The 24088-nt window shown below is 46.5% G+C and overlaps 1 protein-coding gene across 1 annotated transcript in view; it reads left to right on the top strand.

Annotated features, from left to right (window-relative positions):
* Window positions 1–24088, top strand: part of LOC144734426 (guanine nucleotide exchange factor DBS-like) — a 209555-nt gene that overhangs the window by 4992 nt on the left and 180475 nt on the right. Inside the window, exon 2 of the mRNA XM_078616610.1 lies at window positions 18458–18541. Within this exon, the coding sequence (XP_078472736.1) occupies window positions 18458–18541 (84 nt within the window). The remainder of the gene's footprint in view (window positions 1–18457; window positions 18542–24088) is intronic.

Below are 24088 nucleotides of genomic sequence, written 5' to 3'. Positions count from 1 at the left end.
ACGGGTACTCATTTGCGGCCCTGGTGCGGCCGGGTACGGGTTACGGGTAAGGAATCAAAACCTGTTTGCGACCTCTGGTTGGACCTCACCATAATAACGTGGAATTGTCGGCTCTTTCGCCTAGGGCCACCAGTGGAGATGAGCAACCGCCCCATTGCCCGCTTGAGCAGCGAGACACTTTAAATTCGTTCTAGATTTGAAGCTTTCGTGACTGCAAGGAATCATCTTCTTAGGTTTTTTCGGTAAAGTCACGTAGAAAGTAAAATAAAATAAAAATAAAAACAAAAATCACTGTGATTTTTGTTTTTATTTTATTTTACTTTCTACGTGACTTTACCGAAAAAACCTAAGAAGACTTTAAATTCGTGTTGTCCCGAGAGCATCACGCCTCGTTGCTGTGGGACTCTTCCTTCCAATCTAGAGTCGGGACGAATAGTCAATTCAGCTGATTGATCAACTAAAAGGTGTCGGCAGCTACTTGTGTTGTGGTCGACTACTCGGGCCTCTTTAAAGATGGCAACGTCCATGCTTCTTGAAGGTGGGAAACCCCCACAAGCCACGCCCAGAGAAACGAGGATGACGATACCGATGATGTCACGTGGCCCTACCCGTCATCACCACGTCGGGGAAGAGAAGCGCGGCTTGTTTATTTCTCCCCCCAATTTGTGTGTTATCGAATTAATCGAGTAGTCGGTATGGTAATCGAGTAATTAAATTACCGGAGAGCCCATCTCTGCTTGCAAAGTTCACGTGATGCTGTGTAAAAAATAAATATGTCAGCAGGGATTTGTATTCGTGAGATGGCTTAAGACACCAGCTGTTAATCCTGGCGATTGCACGAGAGTGGAAATCCACAGAGTGCCTCTCAATGAAAGTCACCGTTTCCTTACTGTTTGCTGAGTGCTGGAACATATGGCAATAATGCCCCCGAGGTGGCTGGTGTTCTTAGCAGTGCTCCCCACGCTGTTGCGTGCGAGCGTCCAGGTTGCATGGGGAGGGATGTGACTGCACTGCTTCGTACAATGGGTGATGACGCACCGCGCTGCAATCCCAGCAGCCAAAGTTTGATTCAAGCCCATGGCGAACATCAGCGGCGAGTAATATCGGAGAACATTCTGTGCCTTAAATGATTCAAGTTCAAGTTTATTTATTAGGTATAGCCCTGTGAGCCATTCGGCTCTTGAATCGGGTGCAACCGCAACAAACAAAAACATGAGCAAAAAACATCTTAAAGTGAATATGTGACTAAGTGCAAACAGAAAATCCAAGAAAAGACAGCAAAATATTGCAGAAAAAAATCACCGTACACCAAGGCTGTGTGCAAAAATCCCAGTGGGATGCAAGTCAAACAACCAACAACAACCACAAGACAACTTAGATTAAGGCCATCAGTCTAACTCTGTACGACAACAAACAAACATGGCTAAACCAATACACTTTTCGAAATCACCAAAATAAAGCCATGAAGTGAGTAGTGTGTAAACATCAGTACTGGGGAGACAAAGGCGTCTGGGCATCGTACTGGCCACATCAACCCGGCCGTGGACAATGCTTCCCTTAAGCGGTGCTCTATAACAGCACCTGCCCTAAACAGTCTGCGAAAGGCTAAACGGGAAATCTTTATCGAAGCTCCAAAAGTAACCATATTGGTGTGCCCATAAACTAATGCGAGAGCTGTGGGCCACATCTAGTCTCACAGTGCACCTAGCCTGGCATAAGTTGAGTATATTTGGAATATTGGAAATGGTACTATGGATATCATATGTGCTCGAAGTTTAGTTTAATGCACCTAAAACCTATCATCCATCCTCAGACGCATACGTAAAAACAGTCATCACTAAGTGGCGGTGACATCACCACCACAATTGTACCAGACGAGGTGCACTTATTGTGTATTGTGTCATGAGGCAATCAAAGTTTTATTTGGAAATTGCACATTGAACATTTTAAAGTTAAGTGAATGGATGCGTCTAATGATGCGGTATGTGGCCCTTATTACCACCACACATCCACTGCCACAAATTACCCTATTATCCAGATTATAGGGCACATAATTGTCCTATCTTCCACGCTATATTTGTAGGGTGCCACGGTGGTGAGATGTTATCTACTTCTCGTGGCATACAGGAGGTCATGGGTTTGATCCCAACCCTGACGCCTGTATAATTGGAGTTTGCATGTTCTCCCCGGAGTTGCGTGTATTTTTTTCTCCGTGTCGTCCAGTTTTTCCCTCCACACTTAGAAACGTGCGTTTTGAGTATTTGGCTGCAATCAATTTCCACACGATGATTAGCCACTTCGGTGAGGTTTCATTTGCGGCCAGGTCACTTCTGATAAAGAGCTGTACAGCTCAGTGGGCCTTACCTGGTAAAAGGTTTTTAGTTAAGTAGTTTAACCCTATAGTGACACCTTTGTACAAGAGATCATGTTTGCAATAACTACAACACTTGCGGTCAAAATCCCTGCAGTCACGAAAGCTTTAAATCGAAATTTAAATCGAAAAAAGAGACAACTCTGATAATGATATGCACTGTCCTTGAAATTGATTGGTCCACACCCGAGACGGCTTTTCTTAGAGCCTAGTCTCAACTGGTGTAGGACCAGATGACGCCAAAAGGCACACAACTCAAAAACAGCGCACTATCAAAGTATTGAGAGCTCGGAGGTAAGCATTTACATTATGAGACCTCCTTTGCCAGTAGTGTCTCTTTTTGTTTGCATTTTGACTGCTTGTGTTGTGGTTATTGCAAACATGATCCCTTGTATAAAGGTGTCAGTTTTGGTGCTAGATAAAAGGGTAAAAACCTATTACTATATCTTGCTACTGGCAAAGGAGGTCTCATAATGTAGTTTAACCCTATAGTGTATTTTACACCCCTGTTTCCCGAATTTAGGGGACGACTTTTGCTCCCTAATTTTGTTTTTTTTTCAAATAACCTCGAACTTTGGGTTGTGTTTTTGCTCTCTGGAGCATCATCTTATGATACGGAGAACACCATGCGGTGTTTCTAGAGCAGGCAACGCAAAGCTGTGGGTGCTGTGTTCAGTGCTCACTGTTCTGAATGACCCCAAAATTGGCCGGCGCGAGAGATAAATCAATCATCGCACTTCCTCCAAACAACAGGCCGCTCACATCCTCAAACAACAAATTGACCCACATTCAACCTATGCCCGATCAAATATTGGTTAATGCGCTGAACATAATCAATCGAAAGTTCAGTGTGAAGGGGTTGGTTGTGGCTCGCTGCGTCAGATCACTGAACCAGCATTACTCTGAGGTCCTGGTTTCGAATGTATGTCCGTTTGTTGAACTTCTTTCACACCGTACGTAGCCAACCGTGATAATAATCACGGTTATAATCACAGGTGTGGGGGGGGGGGACAACACACTATGGGTCTCTTTGTGGGTCTATGAGTCCTTGTGTGAGTCTATGTACATTGAATTCTTTCACACCGTACATAGCCTATCGTGCTAATTGGAGGTCTGCGTGCAGGACAACAAACTAAACTAAACACAGTTCTAAAGAAATCAGTTTTCAATCGAGATGATTTCAAAGTGCATTGCTCCCAGTGACTTCCTAAAAGTGACAAACAAAATCCTTTGAGATGCGCCCCAACGTGTGAATGTTGTGATGACTTAGAGGCAAGTTCCGTGGTGTCATCATCCAGGATTGTTCTCTGACTCAAGAGTGGCGGTACAGCGGGTGCTCATCGTGCAATGAAATACTGCAGCTTTGTCGTGTGTCGGTGGCTGTTGATAGCACAGTGACAATGTGATAGGCGCTAGAGAAGGGCGAGGTCCTACAATCGTTTGCTCACGCCATTTGCCGGTGGCTTGGCCTCCACTAACAGCATTTTGGCCTACTCTTCCACGATGGCCAAACGTTTTGTCAAGGGGTCAGTATACCTACCCACACTTTACCCCACCACACGTGACCTGCCGATACACCCAGGGCCGTCCAAAGGGGGGTGTAGAGGGGTGTGTGCGGAGCGCGGGGCAACTCACATTGTATGGGTACCCTGACGCCTTCAAATACTATAACCTGTCAACCCCTTATCAGTGCCCTACCTTATTATAGAACAATTTAGACCTTGTTGGTCACCCCGTGCCCTTATAAATCTCAACGTTCATCCTACAAAGTCCCATCACAAGGGAGAAACACAAATTGAAAAAAAAAATTGCCTGCGTTGAAACGGCTGTACGCCGTGTGGACCTGAAAACTCAATTTGCCTGTGCAAGAATACGGGCTGAAACCGCGTGGGTTGACACGGTATGACATCGGGGTGTGTGGGGTCCGGGGCAAGTCACGCTGTATGGGTAACGCCGACGCCTTCGAACTTAACTGGAAGTATTACATCCGATACCGCCGTGATGTCGTCGAACCGCTGGACGCCCCCCCCACCCAAAGCGTGGGGCCCGGGGCAGTCGCCCGAGGGACGGCTCTGTTTATACCGCCAGGTATGAAGGACATAGAGAGAGGTGAGGGCGTTCACAATCTAACCCATTATTCTTGGTTCTTTCGGCAAAGTCACGTAGAAGGGAAATAATAAAATAATAAAAATAAAACATAATAAAATATAAAATAATATTTTATTTTATTATCTTATATTATTTTACTATATTATATTATTATGTTTTATTTTTATTATTTTATTATTTCCCTTCTACGTGGCTTTACCGAAAGAACCAAGAAGATGAATCCCTGCAGTCACGAAAGCTTTAAATAGAAATTTAACCCATTGTTGTTATGTTGCCATTCTGTAGATATTGAACCGACAACCTATTTGATGAAGTCCAGGGTGCGAACGATTCCACCTTCTGCACCATTCCCTTGTCAACGTTGAAATCGGTCAAAACTAAACACATGCCTCGGCAGAGGTGTGGACTCGAGTCATGTGACTTGGACTCGAGTCAGACTCGAGTCATGAATTTGATGACTTGCGACTCGACTTGGACTTGCATAACAATGACTTTGTCCCACCTCTGAGATGTGGACTCGAGTCATGTGACTTGGACTCGAGTCAGACTCGAGTCATGAATTTGATGACTTGCGACTCGACTTGGACTTGCATAACAATGACTTTGTCCCACCTCTGTGCCTCGGTATGTTAATATAATACGGGGGGGTAAAAAAAATATATAATCACGAATTAAACTGAAATTGAACCGTTGCGCGTTATGACGAGTTAAGCCGTGCTTAGCTCACGTCTCCTGTGTCATTGGGGCTTAACCCACCAGCTGCCGTATGAGTCTTGGTGAGCACAGCTGTACCGATGCCGAATACATACAACGGCGAAATTATGGATGTGAGTACAGATGGTCGTGCGACAGTGATCAAAAGGGTACAACTTTACACGTACGGAGCGATTTGTCATTCCACTGCTGGAATAGGCCCCCACTACCGACGCCACGCAGGGCAGGGAGGGTTACTTGACCATACTTCACCACTTTGGTCGTTGTGGGTTGGCGACGTGCTGGTAGAGTCTATATGGTGCTGCTAGTGCCCTCTGCCGTCCACATCGCCCACTACAGCCGCCTCTTGTCTCGGTGGTCACACATCCAAGCGCTATCCAGGCTCAAATTCCCCGCTTAGCTTTTATGAAAATAACGAACTCCCTGTGATTGTGTCAGGCATCTGCAGGTACAAATGCTCATTAGCATAGGCAAGGCTCAGGGTGGGTGGATGGGGCGTGGTGACACACAGCACTGTGGATTATGCGTCAGCGTTGTCCTCTACAAGCGAATGTTCTTGTGCGTGCGTGAACGTGTGTGTTTGTGAGTGGGGAGCAGGCTTTGCTTTGCGATGGTGAACGCACCGTGCCGCGAACCGGGTTTACGTGAGTTTGATTCCTGACCACAGCTGACCTAGCTGATGTAAGTGGTATCCGAGCTTGTCCTCGGCCTTCCCCTAGGTCAACTCGGCCTCAAGTTAGTTCCCGGCGGAGTGTGTTTATCATCAGCACTGGGGAGACATTGATGGCCGGTGTGATGTGTTATCATCAGCACTAGCTACAAATGAGGTTTTTGGGTTAGAGCGTGTAAAGTATAAATGTGTCGTTAACCCGCCATCACCAGACACAGCCAACCAGTAAGGTTTGTCACGACAACAAAACATGCAAATTCGTTACTAGTTCAGCACACCGGTGTGTTGGAAAGTAAACCCACAAGATTTACAATTCGAGGACGACGTTTTGCCGACACAGCCAATTAGTAAGGCTGTCCGCCTGATGATGCTGGTTGTAATGACCGGCGAAACGTCGTACTCGAATTGTACGTGTTGTGTGCTTACTCTAATATGATGATGAGATAACAGTTCGGTTATTGTCGCTCCATCTTCCTTATTGTTACATCCTCCCTTCTCTCGAACAGCTGGAGGTAGGGGCTGCTGTGTACGGATAACGGGAATTGATTTGCCCCCAGATTTGGTGGTATTGTGTTGAACTATATTACAGTGAACTGCAGAGTTATAATAGATCGAGGCTGAGTGAGAATTGTGTCTGGATTTGGACTGTGGAAAAAGGTGGTAACTCTAGCTGGAGGGAAGCAGAAAAATCATGAATTTAACTCGATTTAACAAATATTCGAGTCAGTTTATACTACCCCAAGCTAAAACAGGTTACTTTTGTAACGTTAAATCATTAGAAAAGAAATAAGTAATATTTAAAAATAGTTTTTTTACAAACACGCTTTAATGAAATGTACCGTACTCGTAATGGCAGAACTCCACGACTCCAGGAAGTGGCCCCGAGTTTTGTCATAACGTAAATGACCGTGGTGATTTACAGCCAACGTTAGTTGAGCGTGGACACTTAGACCCAAGCCACAACATTACACAACATTAAAAAAAATTATGTTAAAAAATATTTTTTATTTTATTTTAATGATAGAATATAGTATTGTCATCAGTATGACAAAAGTATACCAAGTTTGCAGTCGATACCACATTGGGAAGTGGGTTAAAATTGAGTTACAAGATTTGAGGATACGACAACAACAACAGAGTGAGTTTATAGAAAGCGTGTAATAATTAAATAAATAAGAACACAAAGCCCTGAAGTCGACCGACGCGAGAGATGCTGCTCACTGCGCGCGTCTTTTCCGTGTTTAGGTCGTCACGTGCCAACTGGTCCAGAGGGCATTCCCAGCCAAGAGTGCAGAGCTTCCCGTTCTAGTAGCCAGGGAGCAGAGGTCGCAAACGGGTTTTGATTCCTTACCCGTAGCCGGCCGCACCAGGATCGCAAACGGGTACCCGTACCCGTACCCTACCCGATACCCGGCTACCCGTACCTGGCCGGGTATCGGGTAGGGTATGGGTATCAGGTACCCGATTGCGACCTCTGAGATGAAGCCATGTTGCAGGCGCGGGTGGGTTGATTCTAGGAACTTGAATTGTGAGAAGAGACAAGACGTTGGGAAATGAGTGACAAATGGTGACTCACGGCTTACCCGTACCCGTACCCGGCCGCACCAGGGTCGCAAACGGGTATCCGTACCCGGCCGGGTACGGGTAGCCGGGTATCGGGTAGGGTACGGGTATCGGGTACCCGATTGCGACCTCTGCCAGGGAGCCGAGCTGCCCAATAACAGCGGCTTGCTGAACCCGCTCTGCAGTTGTTGTGGCAGAGCGGCATTGGTGGGTCAAGGGGCTTTAAGTACAGGGATGCTGCACATTTACCCAGCCCTGATTGAATATACTCCCGTTTAATAGGTCGCCGGGCGACTCAGAGCGCACTGCTTGGTTCGATGCCTGGGTTTCAAATCGCACGTGATTAAGCCGGTTTCCAAGTGTGGCGAGTTGGTGGTCTCAGCTCAGTCACCGACGAGAGCACGAAACAAAGACGTCATGTTCGATTTGCTCGTGCACTTCTGTGGCACGAAATCCCAGCTCTGAAATTGTACGTTTGGGTTCGACTATCGCGTAACGAGAATTCTTCGCTGCGTCCGGGTTGGGGGGAAAAGGTGCCCCCTGGTGCGGGCAAGGGGGGGGGGTGGTCACTAAAAAGATATTTCATGCGCAGTTCATGACGCTTCGAGTACATTTGATGAAAACTAAAATATTCAGCAATATACGGTGCACTTATGTCTCGCTTAGTATGCATATTGACGATTGTGACTGATGTAATTTATGAAGATGATGATCTTAAAGGGCGAGACGGTGACAGTTTGCGCAAACACAGCCTCATTCAGAAAAGCCTCACGGAATCTCAAGGCCAAGGTCACCCTTAAAACTGGAGACATCCGATCTCAAAGTGCTGTTAGTTGCTTTAAAATTGTATGCAGCGAATGCTTTTGCACATGACCTTCACACAAATAGAGCACCAGATACGCAATAAATGCATTTTTTATAATAAATACATATGGATGTCGATGTTCTGTGTGTGTGGACGCCAGCCCTTGTAGACACAGAGCCATGTGACGGCCTCCTTCTCCAGCACGTGCAGATCTGGCCACAAATATCACTGGTCAACAAGAAAAAAAGTGTTTTTCTGGCCTGGACTTTTGCAGCTGTTTTAGACTAATTTAAGGGTGCTGATTCCAAATCTGATCTCAGATTTGCTCTATCACATTTCTTTTTTATGTTATCGGCATACCCCATTTTCATTGATTTTACCCGAAATTAACTCTGTCACTTATGATTGCAAGTTGTTGCGAGTCAGTGACTGCTTTAGTGTTAAAATATGGTGCTGTATTTTTAGGATAGTGTGTTTATAATATCATTTAATGTAGATATCCACATTTATTTAATATTTTTCTTCTGCAGTTTTTATTGAAAATGCAATATTTGATATCTCAAAAAACCTGATGTGATAGACAAAAACTGATGCCAGATTTGGAATCAGCACCCTAAAATTACCTAAAAACCGTTGGAATACCTTATGCCAGAAAAAGTGTGTTGACCAGTGTTATAGCTCAACGAAGCATGCAGAGTTAGTTGCGGCCAAATAATGTTAGCGCACGTTTCCAAATGTGGAGGAAAAAAAAACGGAGGACGCGGAGGAAAACATCCACACGACCATGGGGAGAACATGCAAACTCCAAATATACCGGCACCAGGGTCGGGATTGAACCCACGACCTCCTGTATACCAGGCGAGGTAGCTAGCATCTCACCACCGTGGCATCTTTGGAGACCTTGATCTTGATATTGCGTGATGCTTTCCTGAAATTAGGCTACATTTGTGCAATATGTAACTGTCTATGCCCTGAAGGAGCATCATTATAAATAAACATCAGTCACAATCGTCAATATGCATAATATATGCGTCCGACGTCAAAAATAAACATCTCATACAGGGCCCTACCGTCGAACCTCATGGTTTCAACCTTCCACGCCGCCAATGGTCGACCATCAGCCGATGCACAAATGGCGCATCAAAGATTCGGCGGCCTGTGAGTGCAGCCACAAATCCCAAACCATCGACCGCATCACAAACACTCCGCCGCTGCTGCTGTCTCCACTCCTTTAAAGGAGGAAACGGACGAGATCCACGCTGCTTCTGAACAGACAATTCAGTGGATAACAAATCTAAAATAAATAAGTAATATTTTAAAAAACTTTTTTCAAAACACGCTTTTATGAAATGTACTAGTAATGGAAGAACTCCACGACTCCAGGAAGTGGCCCCGAAGCTTGCCACAACGTAAGGGACCGTGGCCAATTACAGCCAACGTCAGTTGACCGTGGACAATTAGACCCAAGCCGAAACATAACATATAAAAAAAAAAGTAAAAATATATGTTTTTTATGATAGAATATAGTATTTTCATCAGTATGACATAAGTATACCAAGTTTGCAGTCGATACCACATTAGGAAGTGGGTTAAAATTGAGTTACAAGATTTGAGGATACAACAACGACAATGACAACAACAACAGACAGAGTGAGTTAAATACAAATAAAAGCGTGTAATTACATCTTTAATCTGTTGCTATGAATCCATACGAAAGAATATATAAGGCAGCCGATCAAATCACTACCATCCAGTACAGTCCTGCAGCTGCTACGATCTAACAATTCCTGAGCGTGGCAAGCAACGCGGCCCAGCGGAGGCGCATTAACTTCTTGTTGCAGAGGTTTGTGGTTCGAGCCCGGCAGGCTGCCCTGGTTAGTACCACGGTGGTGTTTTGTTGACCATACAAATGCGTGCGGCGTCTGCTTCACAGTGGACGTTGCAGAGATCCCCGTGACTTGTAGCTTCGGGTGAACCGGGCACTGTGGAGACTTTTTGGAAGATCTTGACTTTCCTAGAAAACTAACGGCCATCCCTGCCATATTACTCCTCTGCGGTTATCGGTGTCACCATAACCGCTCGTGTCACGTTGACCCCCCGCTCAAAGGCATCGTTCACCGTGGCACGCTCGGCCGATTAAGCCACTGTAATTGTCCTGATCCTAGCAATGACCCTTCTCTTTGGAAGGACTGGCTCAGGCAAGGACTTAAATGGTATATTTAGCGAGCGAGCGAGGCAGATTTCCGCGGGATAAGGCAGAGCGGCCACTTGCTCGCTACACGGAGGCCAGCGTCAACCGCTGCTGCGTTGGCTGCCGTGCCCTTCAAGGCCATTTGTGGAGTCTCCGTTTTTTGTTTTCGATGAAGAGGAGCGTCGTCGCGTTTTGTTTGAGATAGTTGAGATAGGCCGCTTCAAAGAGGCCACTGAAGAGTGCCTACGTCGGGTTCACTGTCCCAGCTGACGCGGTGACGGCTGTTTGTTCTACGTCTCATCAGTGAGCGTGAGGTTTATTTCCTCCCCCCCCCCCCCCCCCGATTCATACTCACTGGAGAATAAGCGAGTGCTGGAACGCTATTTCCACGCACTTTCTTTCGTATATTGAATGCGCAGCGTGGTCATTGAATGAAACCAACACCGAGAACTGCATTGGACGTATGGACTCCAGAGAAAGGTCCGTGTGGCTGTGAAGTTCACGTGACAGTTGTCGGTGCTAGAGAACGTCACTTCTGAAGCGCTGGGTTGAGGACACTTGTAATCAGAAGCAAGCTTTTTGACAAGACTGGAGTCTTTTTATTTGGGGTTAATGAACCGCGGCATTCGACGAACGAGAAATACCGGACCCTGGAATATTCAGCCTGAAGATGAATCCCTGCAGTCACGAAAGCTTTAAATCGAAAAATATTCAGCCTTGTTAAAGTGGATGCGGATTTGACCATCTCAGAAAAGGGCTGCCCTGGCCACTCTACGACCTTCCGCGTAAATCGAGCTGAAGACGACCTGGAAGCTAACGTCGCTGCCCGGGGGGGGGAAGAGCTGCTGTTGCTGCTGCCGTCACCGAAAAGGAGAAGGCCGCTTTTCGTCTGCCGCGTTCTCTTGCTCCTTCGCCGTGAGCGGCGTCGCTGAATAAAGGAGCCCCCCCCCGGTTGGCCGAGGGTCGAGACGAAGGTCGAGGCAAGGGTCAAGAGGAAGGTCGCGCGAGGGTCGGCCAGGGGCCGCGTGGCCGGCATCGGATCTACCGTCGCTGTCGAGCATTGGGGACAGGAAGGGAGATCGCTTGGGGGGCTTGGAGTCAGGAGGGATCCCTAAGAAGGGGGCTCGCTTGGGGGCTTGGGGCAACGAGGGACCCTTAAGAAAGGGGCTCACGAGGGAGCTTGGAGCCACAAGAGCTTGGAGCCACTCTAGGGGTTGCTAGTGGTTACTAATATTCCATATATTGTACAGTATATACACATAATTAGTACACCTTTTTTAACATGACTATTCCATTTTTGTGAGAAAAAAAAATTATATTATAGACACTCAGTGTTATCACACCTGTATGGCTGAATCGATTCAAATGCTTGTGCTGACATTGGGAATTTGAAGACCCCTTTATTGTAAAGTAAATGTCATTTGTATCGTTCCGTAACCTCCGCTAAATGAAATATCCATGGCATCTGACCCAGTGCCATTTATGATGTGATATTTGTCGGGGCATTTTTAGCAGATGATGAGATTTTATTGCTGCCCACGGCTGTGTGGTTGACGCGAGTTTAAAGACAGTGGATTTAATGTGTATTCGCATGGAAGCCCAAGGGCCCTCTACAAAAGGGGGTTATGAGAACGTTCGCTAGTTTTGCATTTAACCGCACGTATACGCACATGCAGTTGTACTCGACTAGTTTTAAATGTAATTGATCTTCATGGGTTTGCAGCAAAAAGCTATGAGAGCGTCGCACGATGGTGTTATTAAATTTTACTGCTGAAAGAAAAGTAGGTCTCTGAATGCTGTGAAATGTGTATCCCAACGATAGCATTCATTAACAGATGTCAGCAATGGTTAAAAGTACAAAGTGATAATTCTCAAAATTCAACGTAGCTTCATAGCCAGGGGCATACCGTTATATAAATACATAAATTACAAACCTCGAGTTTGATTGTAAAATCCATAGCGGTAGGTCAACGTCAAATAATACAATAATAATGATGACTATTATTATAACCTGGAAATAGCCCATTGAGACCAACATTCTCTTTTGTCAAGCGAGACCTGAGTCACCCAAGTGGAAAACCAGCGAAGCGTAGTACCCTGTAGCGAACGGAAAACAAGTCGAGGTAAAGGCGCAGTCCTGCAAGTGCCCACACACGCCACTGCTAGCGGAAGGGGCCTCCTTCTGGCCCACTCTTCGGAGCTAGCCAGACGTTCTGGAAGAAGTGTGAGTAACCTCACGTGTTACCCCACCACACGCACCCTGCCGATTGGATTGACCACTCTGATGAACCGTTGTGCTGTGGCCCATTTACATTGCTGGGTGGTCAGCGGTGGGGGGTTATTAATTTATTTCAACCGGCTCGCCGATCTCCCGGCGCGGCAGTCGTGAAACCGTTACCCCGTGGCAGCAGGGCCGTAAGTACGCGTGCAACTGCATCAAGAGAGACGTGGTGTTAAGCGCGAATGAAGATTCCGTGAAAAAATCGGCCTGAAAGCAAACTTCGCTTTGTAATAATAATACAAATACAGAAACAAACTTGACGGCGAAGCTAAAAGCCAGTGGCAGAAATTCCAATTTTTTTCATCGGGGGGTGAGGTGTGGGGAGGTGAGGGGGCGGGGGGGTCTTGGGTTCAAGGGTCGGTGCACGCCGGGCGACGCTGCGGGAAGACGAAGGGCGCCAGATGGAGTGGCCGTCGCACAAGTTCGCCACCCTCCCGTGGTGCGCCGCGCCGGTCCTCTCTGTGAGCCGCGCCAGCCCGAGCGCGGAGCCTCCACGTCGCCGCCACCGGCAGCTCGACCGGCCCGCCCGCAGCACCGGCTTCATCACGCTCGCCGAGATGGAGTCGTACCACCAGCACCTGTGCGACAGCTCTCTGCTGGAGGTCCTCGCCCAAAGTAAGGCCCCGCGATGCCGGCTGGCCCAGGAGGGGGATGATCATTATGGCTGCGGCAATGAGAGACTGTGGCCTGGACATGCCGAGAGTCTGGGGGTGGGGGGGGGTTGTTGTTTATCATTTTCGATTTGTTTATACAGGATGGCCTGGGTTTTCGAAGTAGCGGGCGATGATTTTTTCTTGTGTGTTCCAATTGAGTAACTTGCGGGTGCTTTTGAAAACTTGGACCACGACTCCGGTACGCAATGGCCTGCTTTTTCGAACGACGTAGAACAGGATCTTTGATATCGACTGTGAGAAGCATCATGGTGAATGCACCGGCAGTAATAACGAGGGCGGCTGCTGCGTTAGAACCACGAACTTCTACAACCAGCAGCGAATGCACTGCCGCTAAGCCGTGTCTCACAGGGAGATCATGTCAGACATACTGAGCTGGCATTCATATTATTCGGTGTCTTTCGGTAAAGTCACGTAGATAGGTTCAAAGAAAATAACAAAACATAACAAAAAACTACGACGTTTTGATCGCAACACAAGCGGTCGTCTTCAGGAAAAGGGGGGTTAGCTTCCAAGGCAAACTGTTTGTAAGGGGTTTGAAATGGGCGTAGCCCAAATGTCAGCAGCCAATGAAAATGTAAGTGGTGGATAGCCAAACCGACGGAGGTTGGTTTTCCACCAATCAGAGGACTGCCAGGTGAAAATTAGCATGTTAAAGAGACATTAGCATGTTAATGGGAGCGCAAGGTTTGAAATGGGCACAAAGCACAACTAACATTGTAAGGTGGTAGGATGGGAATTGCTGAGACCCTTGGTTCTGTATGTATGTGTAATAACAGCCATAGAGGGTTCACGTGGGGATTGGCTTGCCGGTCCTGCTTGTAGCCAATAAGGGTTGAGATAGGGACCATGGCCCAGGCGTGATCACGACATGGCATCAGGAGTGATTGGCCTGGCCATTCGGGGCCCCAGCTAATGGGGAGCCGGATGAGGGGCGTGGTCCCGGGATTGACAGGGAACCATCGAGAATGGTCGAAGCTGTCCATCGACGATTGGCTGGGGGGACCACGTGACGAAGGGATTAAGAGAGAGTGAGGGAGAACGATCGGGAGCAGACTGAAACTGACAAGAGCAGGGTCACGCGCGGACGGTGCTCGGGGTGCCACGTGCGCGGTGGGGACTTAGTGCGAAGTCTGTCCTCTCTCCGTTGTCTGCCAGCAACGGAGAGTGAGTGAGCACAGTGTATTGTGGAGTGGAAATAAAAGGACTGATCCCGAAGCCGTCTCAAGAAAGAGTATTACATATGTATATCGAACTGCTTTCGCACCGTACATAGCCAGCCGTGCTAATCGGGTGTATTTCTGACTATCTCCTGGGGTTAATAATGGCTGTTAAAAGTAGACATCTAGGATTTAAATGTAGGTTTCAGCCACCCCACATGAAACCTGGAATTAAAGTAGCATTTGGCAAGTTCATTGTCTTCAACCGTGTCGCCAATTATTGCACGAAAGAACTGCTTCGTGTGATTTTTGTTTCGTTTACATATATTCATAAGGTTCATATTCCAGCATGTATTGCACCGTCAGTGCTGAATCTTGAGATTTAAGTCATTTCCACGGTTAATCTCGATCGCAAAGGTGATGGCACGACTCTGGAGGGTCCACGATGGAGATGTATCTTGACGTTCATAAAGACATCCATCAAAATAAGATTACCACAGTGCCCGCTATTTGTACAGAAACTTAACGTGTGATCTAATTTAGACGTCCTTTCGATGAAATGTGTCTTTCACGATATAAAGCACTGCAGGGAAATAATTGCACGATGTTTATTTCTTTATGGCAGATTTTTTTTGGGGATCTTTTGAAATCGCAGTTGCAAAACGCCAAGTAGCCAGCAACAAATGGCTCTGTTGAGGGATGTAATGTCACTGACGAGTTGATTGTTGACTTAAAAGCTTTCGTGACTGCAGGAATTAATACTATTTGGGTCTTTCGGTACAGTCACATGACTTTACCGAAATACCCATAAGAATATGACGAGTTGATGTTTCTTAATTTATGAAGGTTAGAGAATTGCAAAGCGGGGGAGTGCGAGGAAATAATAATATGAAGACAAAGTGTCTTAACCTGCAGTGTGTGGTAGTTGAACACAGCACGGATGAGACGAAAGTAATTTTTTACCAGGTAAGGCCAACTGAGCAATTTCGCTCTTTTTATGAAGCGACCTGGCTTTCACAACGAAGCGGCTTATCGCGTGGAAGTTTACAGCAGCCAAATACTCTCAACGAATGTTGATTCTAAATGTTCGGGGACAAACTGGAGGACCCGAAGAAATATCCACGTGACCCCGGGGAGAACATGCCAACTCCAAATCTGCAGCAGGCGTCAGAGTCGGGATCAAACCCACAACCCCCTGTATACCAGGCGAGGCAGTTAACATCTTGCCATCGTGGCGGTCAGTCTGGTACACGGGTGGAGGAAACAATGAGTGAAGTCCATGCGAACCGTAATCCTGTTGAGTATGTGTGTTGAACTTCTTTCGCACCGTACGTAGCCAACCGTGCTAATCGGAGGTGCGGGGGAAGGGCAAGAAAAACTAAACACAAAAAAGCAGTTTTCAAGAAATTAGTTTTCACTCTAGATGATTTAAAAGTGCGTAGCTCCCAATGGCTTCCTCAAAGTGACGCACAACTCGTTGAAATGTGCCTCATCGTGTGAACTTTGTAATGACTTCAAGGTAAGTTATGTGGCGTCATCATCCAGGATTGCTCTCTGACTCGAGAGTGGTGGTCCCGCGGGTGCTCATCGGAAGGTGGCAGAGCAGTAGTCATGTATAGAGCATGTCAACGCTGGTCTAAGTTCGAGTCAGTCGACTTGTTTGGCCGGAAGTCAATAAAATCGTTTCCCATCGAAATAAAGAATGGGTTGGGGTGGCGGTGCTTATCTACTCGAGCAGCCCTGAGCTAGTGGCAAAAAACTCCACATTTATATGGCAAGGGCAAGTCCGCCCTGTTGACTTTACACCAGTGGTGCTCGTTTTGCCAACGTCTTGGTGTGAGACACCGAGGCAGAAGTTCGATAAAGGGAGGTTGAAATGAAGCCGTTTTGGTTCCTATATGTGAAAAAGCTAAAATTAATGGGTGCTAATTAAACACGTAGCTCGCGATAATTGTGCCGTGCGGGGCTTCTGCACGGCTTGCGGCAGTGAGATATTGTCATTAGCGGTGACTGAAATGAGGTCACTTGAAGGGGAAATGTTTAAATCGATGTGGGTGCAGTGGTTTTCCAAGACTGAAAATATACGGTAGTTGCAAATAAAATGCCTTCGAAAAGTAAAATTAATGAACTATCGATTCATTTCAATAACACTGGCTTTTTTTGTTCAAGATTTTCACGTTTGCCTTTGTGATGGTTTATCTCGTGTTCACGTTTCCCCCCCTACTCTCACTGTACACGTCAGCTCATGTTTTCTCAACCCACTGCTGGATGACCACAGTGTTATTGATGAACGCGTGGAGTTTTTGCAGATGAAGATATTTTTGTTGTGAGTCGCTGTCTAAATATTTTTAAATCGCATGACGGTCCGCGAATTAAAAATCGAAGGTTGACACAGGGCCATCAGTTAAATGGATTAAAAGTTCCACTCAGACTTCTAAATATTATGGAGCAGATTTCTCCAAGTGTTAGATTATACAGTGATGACAAATATGATGATAAAAGTGGCATTGATGATGATGAAGAATTATAAGAAGCTGATGATGTCATTGGTGATGACATGGATACATTTTTTCGTAAGCATTTTTCATTGTCTTCGATAACCCAGAATGCAGTGGGAATATCAAACGAAGGGAGCAACAACACGCCACGTATAATATTGGTGCCACGGTGATGATAATGACAATTTAGCAGATTAACGATGATGGCATAACTATGATGGATACATGTGATGATGATGATGATGGCGATGATGGAGGCACAGATAGCATTCATGATTAATATTGCATTGATATCATGAATGATGATGACAATGGTAATTTGATGATCATATTATTATTTAAGACGTTTCAAGAGAGCGTGGGGCAAGTGCGTTGACGATGAAAACACACGCTTCGTGTTTTTTTTTTACTGACAAGGGTATTGCACTTTAAGCGATAACAAAAACTGTCAGCGAGAACACATGGATTGATGTCTTAGCATGATGACAAAGCCGTGATGTGGCAGCGCTGCTGATGTATCACCTGCCTGTAAGAAGTCTAATTTGCTCGGTTTCACACCAATTTAAAATGTGGCTACCACTTGGGAACTGTTAAGCTCTGAGCAAGCACACGAACAATACACATTCCTAGAAGCACATCGCGCTTATCCTTGACGAGTAGCTGTCAGTGAACTTTGCTCACTTCGGCGTTATACTTTTCATTTCGTTTATCTATTACTGTTCAATTTTTCGATTTAAAGCTTTCGTGGCTGCAGGGATTCATATTCTTGGTTCTTTCGGTAAAGTCACGTAGAAGGGAAATAATAAAATAATAAAAATAAAACATAATAAAAATCTAATACAAATTTAATTATGTTTTTTTTACTATTATATTCTTGTGTTAGAATTACGATGGGGGTATTGGAACAATGGGAACCCTCTAGAAGGTCCTGAATTCAGTGTGAAGTGAGATCACAAATGGTGTTGCCTTACCCCCTGAGCAGCCCCCAACTGACCAGGATGGTCAAGAATTGAAACAAAAACAACTCTCGACCAGCAAGGCATAGGAAGCCCTTGATCGCCACACCTCCAATAAGCACGTTTGGTGGTTTGGCTTCGTACGGCGCCAAAGAAGTTCAACGTACAATCAAATGATATGATTGAGATTGGCAGGAATGCATTTTTATTTCATACGCAACATTAATCAAACGCGGTTATACCTTGCCCGGCCATTACATTCACGACGACGATGATGACAACGTTGATAGCGAGTGCGTCCAAATAATGGCGATTGGTGGGTGCGCTTTTTTACATCATCCGCTGTGCAAAGTGCCACATCCCATTCCATGCGCACCACTGACTGTCGGGGTCTTTGTCTCTCCCACGTCCCCTCGCTGCCCCCGTGTCCACCCCAACGCCTCCCCAACTCGTTCCACGCCGACCCAGACGAGCTCCTGCAACGCGACGCGCAGCCCCTGCTGGCGAGAGACCTGCATGACTCCCTCTGCACGCGGTTCGCCTTCTTGTCCGGTGAGACGTTTGACGCGAGATGTCAACTCCCTCGCCCGGTACGCAGGGAATCGTGGGCTCGATCACGGACCCTGGCGATGCCTGCTGCCTGTGTATTTGGAGTTTGCGTGTTTCTCTCGCCGTGGTCGAGTGGATTTTCTCTCCGGGTCCTCCGGAGATTTTCCCCTCCGCGTTTAGAAACGTGCGTTATAGAGTATTTGGCTGCTGTACATTTCTGTATGATAAGCCACCTCATTGAGCTCTCATTTGTGAAGGCCAGGGCACTTTTGAATAAGAGCTACATAGCTCAGTGGGCCTTACCTGTAAAAATAAAAAAAATAGTTTATAAGAATAGGTTTTACCCTTCCTGGCAATAAAACATGCGTTCAGATTATTTGGCTGAACAACTGGCAAAATCGCTGTCCGTGGTGCTAATGTTAAGAAAAAACCGCCACTTTTTCCAAATTGTATTGCCGTGTTTTTCACACCTGATGATGATTGCTTGTGTTGCAGTCGAAACGTCGTGAGAATTTTATTGTTTTATATTTTTATTATTGTATTGTTTCCCTTCTACGTGACTTTACCGAAAGAACCAAGAATATAATATAATAAAACACCAAACAGAAACCTTTTTTCAAGGAATCAAGCCTGCATTAACCATATATATTTGTGGTGAACATGCAAACAAAAAACATTATCTGAAAGTATATGCATTCTCTTTGAAACTGATTGGACCACACAAGAGACAGCTTTCTTTCGAGCCTAGTCTCAAATAGTGTTAATCCAGAGGACGCCAAAAGGCGAACAGCTATACTAAACTAAACGAAGTAATATTTTTTAAAAAACTTTTTTTAAAACACGCTTTAATGAAATGTACCGTACTAGTAATGGAAGAACTCCACGACTCCAGGAAGTGGCCCCGAAGCTTGCCATAACGTAAGGGACCGTGGTCATTTACAGCAAACGTTAGTTGAGCGTGGACCATTAGAGCCAAGCCGAAGCATAACAAATAAAAAATATTGTTTTAAAATATATGTTTTTATTTTTAATGATAGAATATAGTATTGTCATCAGTATGACATAAATATACCAAGTTTGCCGTCGATACCACATTGGGAAGTGGGTTAAAATTTAATTACAAGATTTGAGGATACGACAATGACAACAACAACAGAGTGAGTTAAATAATAAAAGCGTGTAAAACAAGAAAGCCCTCCGCTTTTAGAAACATGCGTTCAGATGATTTGGCTGCTCCTATTTATTCTCGCAGATGATAAGCCACTGAGATGAGCTAATCAGCTAAGTGGACTTTACCTGGCTTGGTTTTAGAGCAACGACTCACATTTTACATGCAGGCGGTTGCGGCCAGATGATTGTGTCGGGTGGAACAGAGCGTATCGCTGTGATGATGCCCCCTTCGTATTTGTGAATCGGCCGTTGAATCGTTCTGTGCTCCATAGTTCTTTTCCGGGTGACCACAGTCACCGGGTACCACCAGAGAGTTTTACATTTTTCATTTGTGCATCATCATCATCAAAGTATCAACATCAGCTGCCCATGGTTTGCGCGGATGCGGTTTAGGCGGTGTGCCGATAAGCTTATCAAGAAGATCGAGTCCAGAGTCGCCACGGCACAGCCGGCACGGCTTACTGAATGCTGTGACTTCTTTCGCACCGTACGTAGCCAACCCTGCGAATTCGAGGTGCGGGGGAAGGACAACAAATTGAACACAAAAAGCAGTTCGAAAGAAATTAGTTTTAAATTTGAATGTAAAAGTTGCAAAGCTCCAGTAGCTTCCTAATATCGGAAAGGAAAAGCGTTCCAGACAGCCGAATCAGCATCACCACCTTCACCACCATCAATGTCAACATCCCCCACTTCCTGAACATGCAAGTACCTCCTCAACATCACCACCATCAACATCATTACCACTATCATCACCAGTATGTATGTTGAACTTTTTTCTCAACGTACCTGGTTAGGTACGGTGAGAAAAAAGTGCCGTGCTAATTCGAGGTGCGGGGGAAAGACATGAAACTAACCGCAAAAAAGCAGTTCGAAATGAATTAATTTTCAATCTAGATTTTTTTACAACGTGCATAGCTCCAGTGGCTTCCTGATATCGGAAGGAAGAGCGTTCCAGACGCCGCAGAACCGCATCCGAAAGCGCGCGATGCGGTGACCGTCTTTGTTCGATGGCCATGCAAAAACACGAACTCATCATCCCTCCTATAATCACCCAGGAATGTCCTTAACGCTCGTGACGTCACTCCACGTCGACCAGCCCCCCTCATTAATATTCATGAGCAGGTGACGTCCTCCAAATAGACACCCCCCTCCCCTCCATTATTATTACCTACTATGAGCCAAGATTGCCTGTGTGCGGTGACCGCCGCCTTTGTTCGATGGTCAGCCACGTGCCGCTGATTGACCGAGCTAAATGAGCGAGGGACTCGACTGGAAACACTTGCCCGGTGCCTTCATCACGACCCTTCCCGGGACATTCCCAGCACCCTCCTTATGTGCCCATGCCCAAAAGCCAGACGATGCTCTTCTATCTTGTTGGTTCTTTCGGTAAAGTCACGTAGAATGGAAATAATAAAATAATATAAATTAAACATAATAAAATACAATTCTCACGACGTTTCGGCCACAACGCAAGCAGCCGTCCTCAGGTGAAGAACAGGGCTGTCGGAAAGACAGCGTCCGAATGAACACCACCAAGCTTGGCAGCGTATATTTAAGCTGGGTTAGAGGAGGAGAGCGCCTTGACAAAGGAATTAACATATCAACATTTTTTATTATTTTATTATTTCCCTTCTATGTGACTTTACGGAAATAACCAAGAAGATGAATCCCTGCAGTCACGAAAGCTTTAAATCGAAAGATGCCCTTCTAGTTTGTCAAAGGCCAGCCAGATCCACGGACCGCGTGAGATACAACGAGCAGTGCTCGTGCCTCAAGCAATGCATCTCCTAACGCTCAAGCTGAGCTCCCTCCCCCTGAAGACGCGGATATCAGGATAGTCGACAGAACTAGGAGGAAGTTGAGGATGAGAAGAACCAGGAGAAGAATGTGGCCGGCTGACTCGGGGGCCGTTCATGAATGACGTCACGCACCTAGGGGGAGTCAGACATTTGTGACGATGTGTGACGAGGGGGGGGGGGGGTTTGAGAAATGTGACGTCACATCAAAATGCGTAACTTTTCATAAATATAGACAACACGTTCTACTTAATGAAATAGACTTTTTAATAAATGTTTTCTCCTACAACATCAGAGTGCAGGGCCACATTAAATACGCACTACAATGACAATAGTTTAAAGCGATTTGAAGCATGTTTTTTTGTGGGGGGGGCAGAGCTTTGTGACGTCATATTTGAGGGGGGTGGGTCTATTTTTGTGACGCCGTGTGACGAGGGGGGGGGTCAAAAATCGTCTAAAATCGCGTGACGTCATTTATGGACGGCCCCTCAGAGTGTGGAATGCTGAGTTGGCATCACTGAGATCCGAGGTTGAAATTCATGTTTCAGCCACACGTGATTAAACCGGATTCTCGAACGCGGCAAGTTGATGATCTCAGCCCAGTCACCAATGACTACACAACACACAATAAGAGCAGCATCGCGTTCAATTTCATTCGTAACATCATTTAGCTACACGCTCAACTCTTGAGAATTTTAAATATTTACGCGACTGCCAGGGTTGGGTGAGAAAGTGCTGCCCCCTCGTGTTGCTTGCAGTCGATACGGTGTCCCTCACTTCTGTCACGAATCCAGGTGTTCCTCTTACTTGTTAAAACACTGACACTATCTATGCATCAGCCTTATTATATTCTACGCAAGTTTTTTTTACTTTACCGAAAGAACCGAAGAGTCGATACAAATAAACCTTAGCAGGCTAAGCCTGTTCTCGTCAAATTAGTAGTGATCAGTGCCGAGTTATTCTCGTAGCAAAAATAGCTACATATGCTACGGGCCCCGCACTTTCAAGGGCCCCGCGCTAAATGCTTTCAAGCTATCAATTCCGGTTCAGTCATTCTGCACTTGCTCTATTACTATAGTACTATACTGCCTTCGACTTTTATGAACGACTGGGTATTTAAGGTTAGCGATTTGTCGTATTATCTGGCTGTATAGCAACTGAAAAAATACGATTACTTTACTATGCAAGTAAAAAATGTGTAGTTTAATAATTGCGTGTTTTTTCAAATGTAGGGCCCCTTTATAACATAAGCTACAGGCCCCGCACTAGCTTAAACCAGCACTGGTAGTGATGACATAATAATGATGACGTAGATGATCGTAAGATAACAATGCTGTTCGTATCCAAGTGAGAATAATTATGAATGTTAGTATTTGATGATAATGAGCCAAGCCAATGTTCGTCTGCACAATATTTGGTCTGTGATAGTGTAATGACGACTTGACGCACTTCTGTTGAGATGGCACTTTATTGAAGACACGTTCACATGACATCAGGCGGAGACCCCCACTGCAACAGCCCTGAGTCTCCCACGCATCTCCCCCTTATATACCAACTGAGGCCACGCCCCCATTCTCGATCATTCTCGCTGACTCTGGACACTCCCTCTACCGGCAGACTCTGCCATTCCCTTCCATCACCTGACCACGCTCCCTTCTCGAACTTTCCCGTAGCCACCAGTCCCTTCACACTCACAGCTGATACCCCTGTCATTACCTCCCGTGGCCACCAGTCCCTTCGCATTCACAACTGATACCCCCGTCATTACCTCCCGTGGCCACCAGTCCCTTCGTACTCACAGCTGATACCCCTGTCATTACCTCTCGTGGCCACCGGTCCCTTCACACAAACAACTGATACCCCTGTCATTACCTCCCGTGGCCACCAGTCCCTTCACGCTTACAACTGACTCCCCTGTCATCCATCACCTCCCGTAGCCACCAGTCCCTTCACACTCACAACTGATACCCCTGTCATTACCTCCCGTGGCCACAAGTCCCTTCACACTCACAACTGATATCCCTGTCATTACCTCCCGTAGCCACCAGTCCCGTCGCACTCACAGCTGATGTGGGGGTCGCTAGCCCCCGAGATCCCTCCCTCGATAATGCTAACGGCCGGGCTAACATCATCAATCGCCCCCCCGCTGCTAAGCGAACCGCTGCTAGGCTCCTCACCCATGGTGTGGGAGCCGTCGCCCGAGGATTCCCCTCCACCGCGGGTCCGCGTAGCAGGCATGGTCAATTACGTACGCGCACACCCACACACAGCTCTGCGCGGCACTCACTCAACCCTGACCACTCACGCTAGGATCGCGCACCTGTAGTACACACGTCGTGAACGTGCGCGCACCCACATACAGCTCCACACGCGACACCCACTCTTTCGCCGCTCTGCGCCGCGCTGGCCGCTCACGTTACGATCGCGCACCTGGGGCACGCCGATTACGCACGCCGAGAGCTTACGCAAGTAACGAGCACACGCAAGCTCGCACCAAGCTAACAGCTTCACTGCGCACCGCGGTTCCGCACACGCGAGCGGGGCGCACGCCGACACGACGACTCGTCCCCTCCCGCACTCGCGC

The sequence above is a fragment of the Lampetra planeri genome, chromosome 51, assembly GCF_965212315.1.
Source record: "Lampetra planeri chromosome 51, kcLamPlan1.2.h2, whole genome shotgun sequence".
NCBI classification, from domain to species: Eukaryota; Metazoa; Chordata; class Hyperoartia; order Petromyzontiformes; family Petromyzontidae; genus Lampetra; species Lampetra planeri.
Note: the sequence above shows the minus strand (reverse complement) of the source record. Positions and strands in the feature narration are given on the sequence as shown.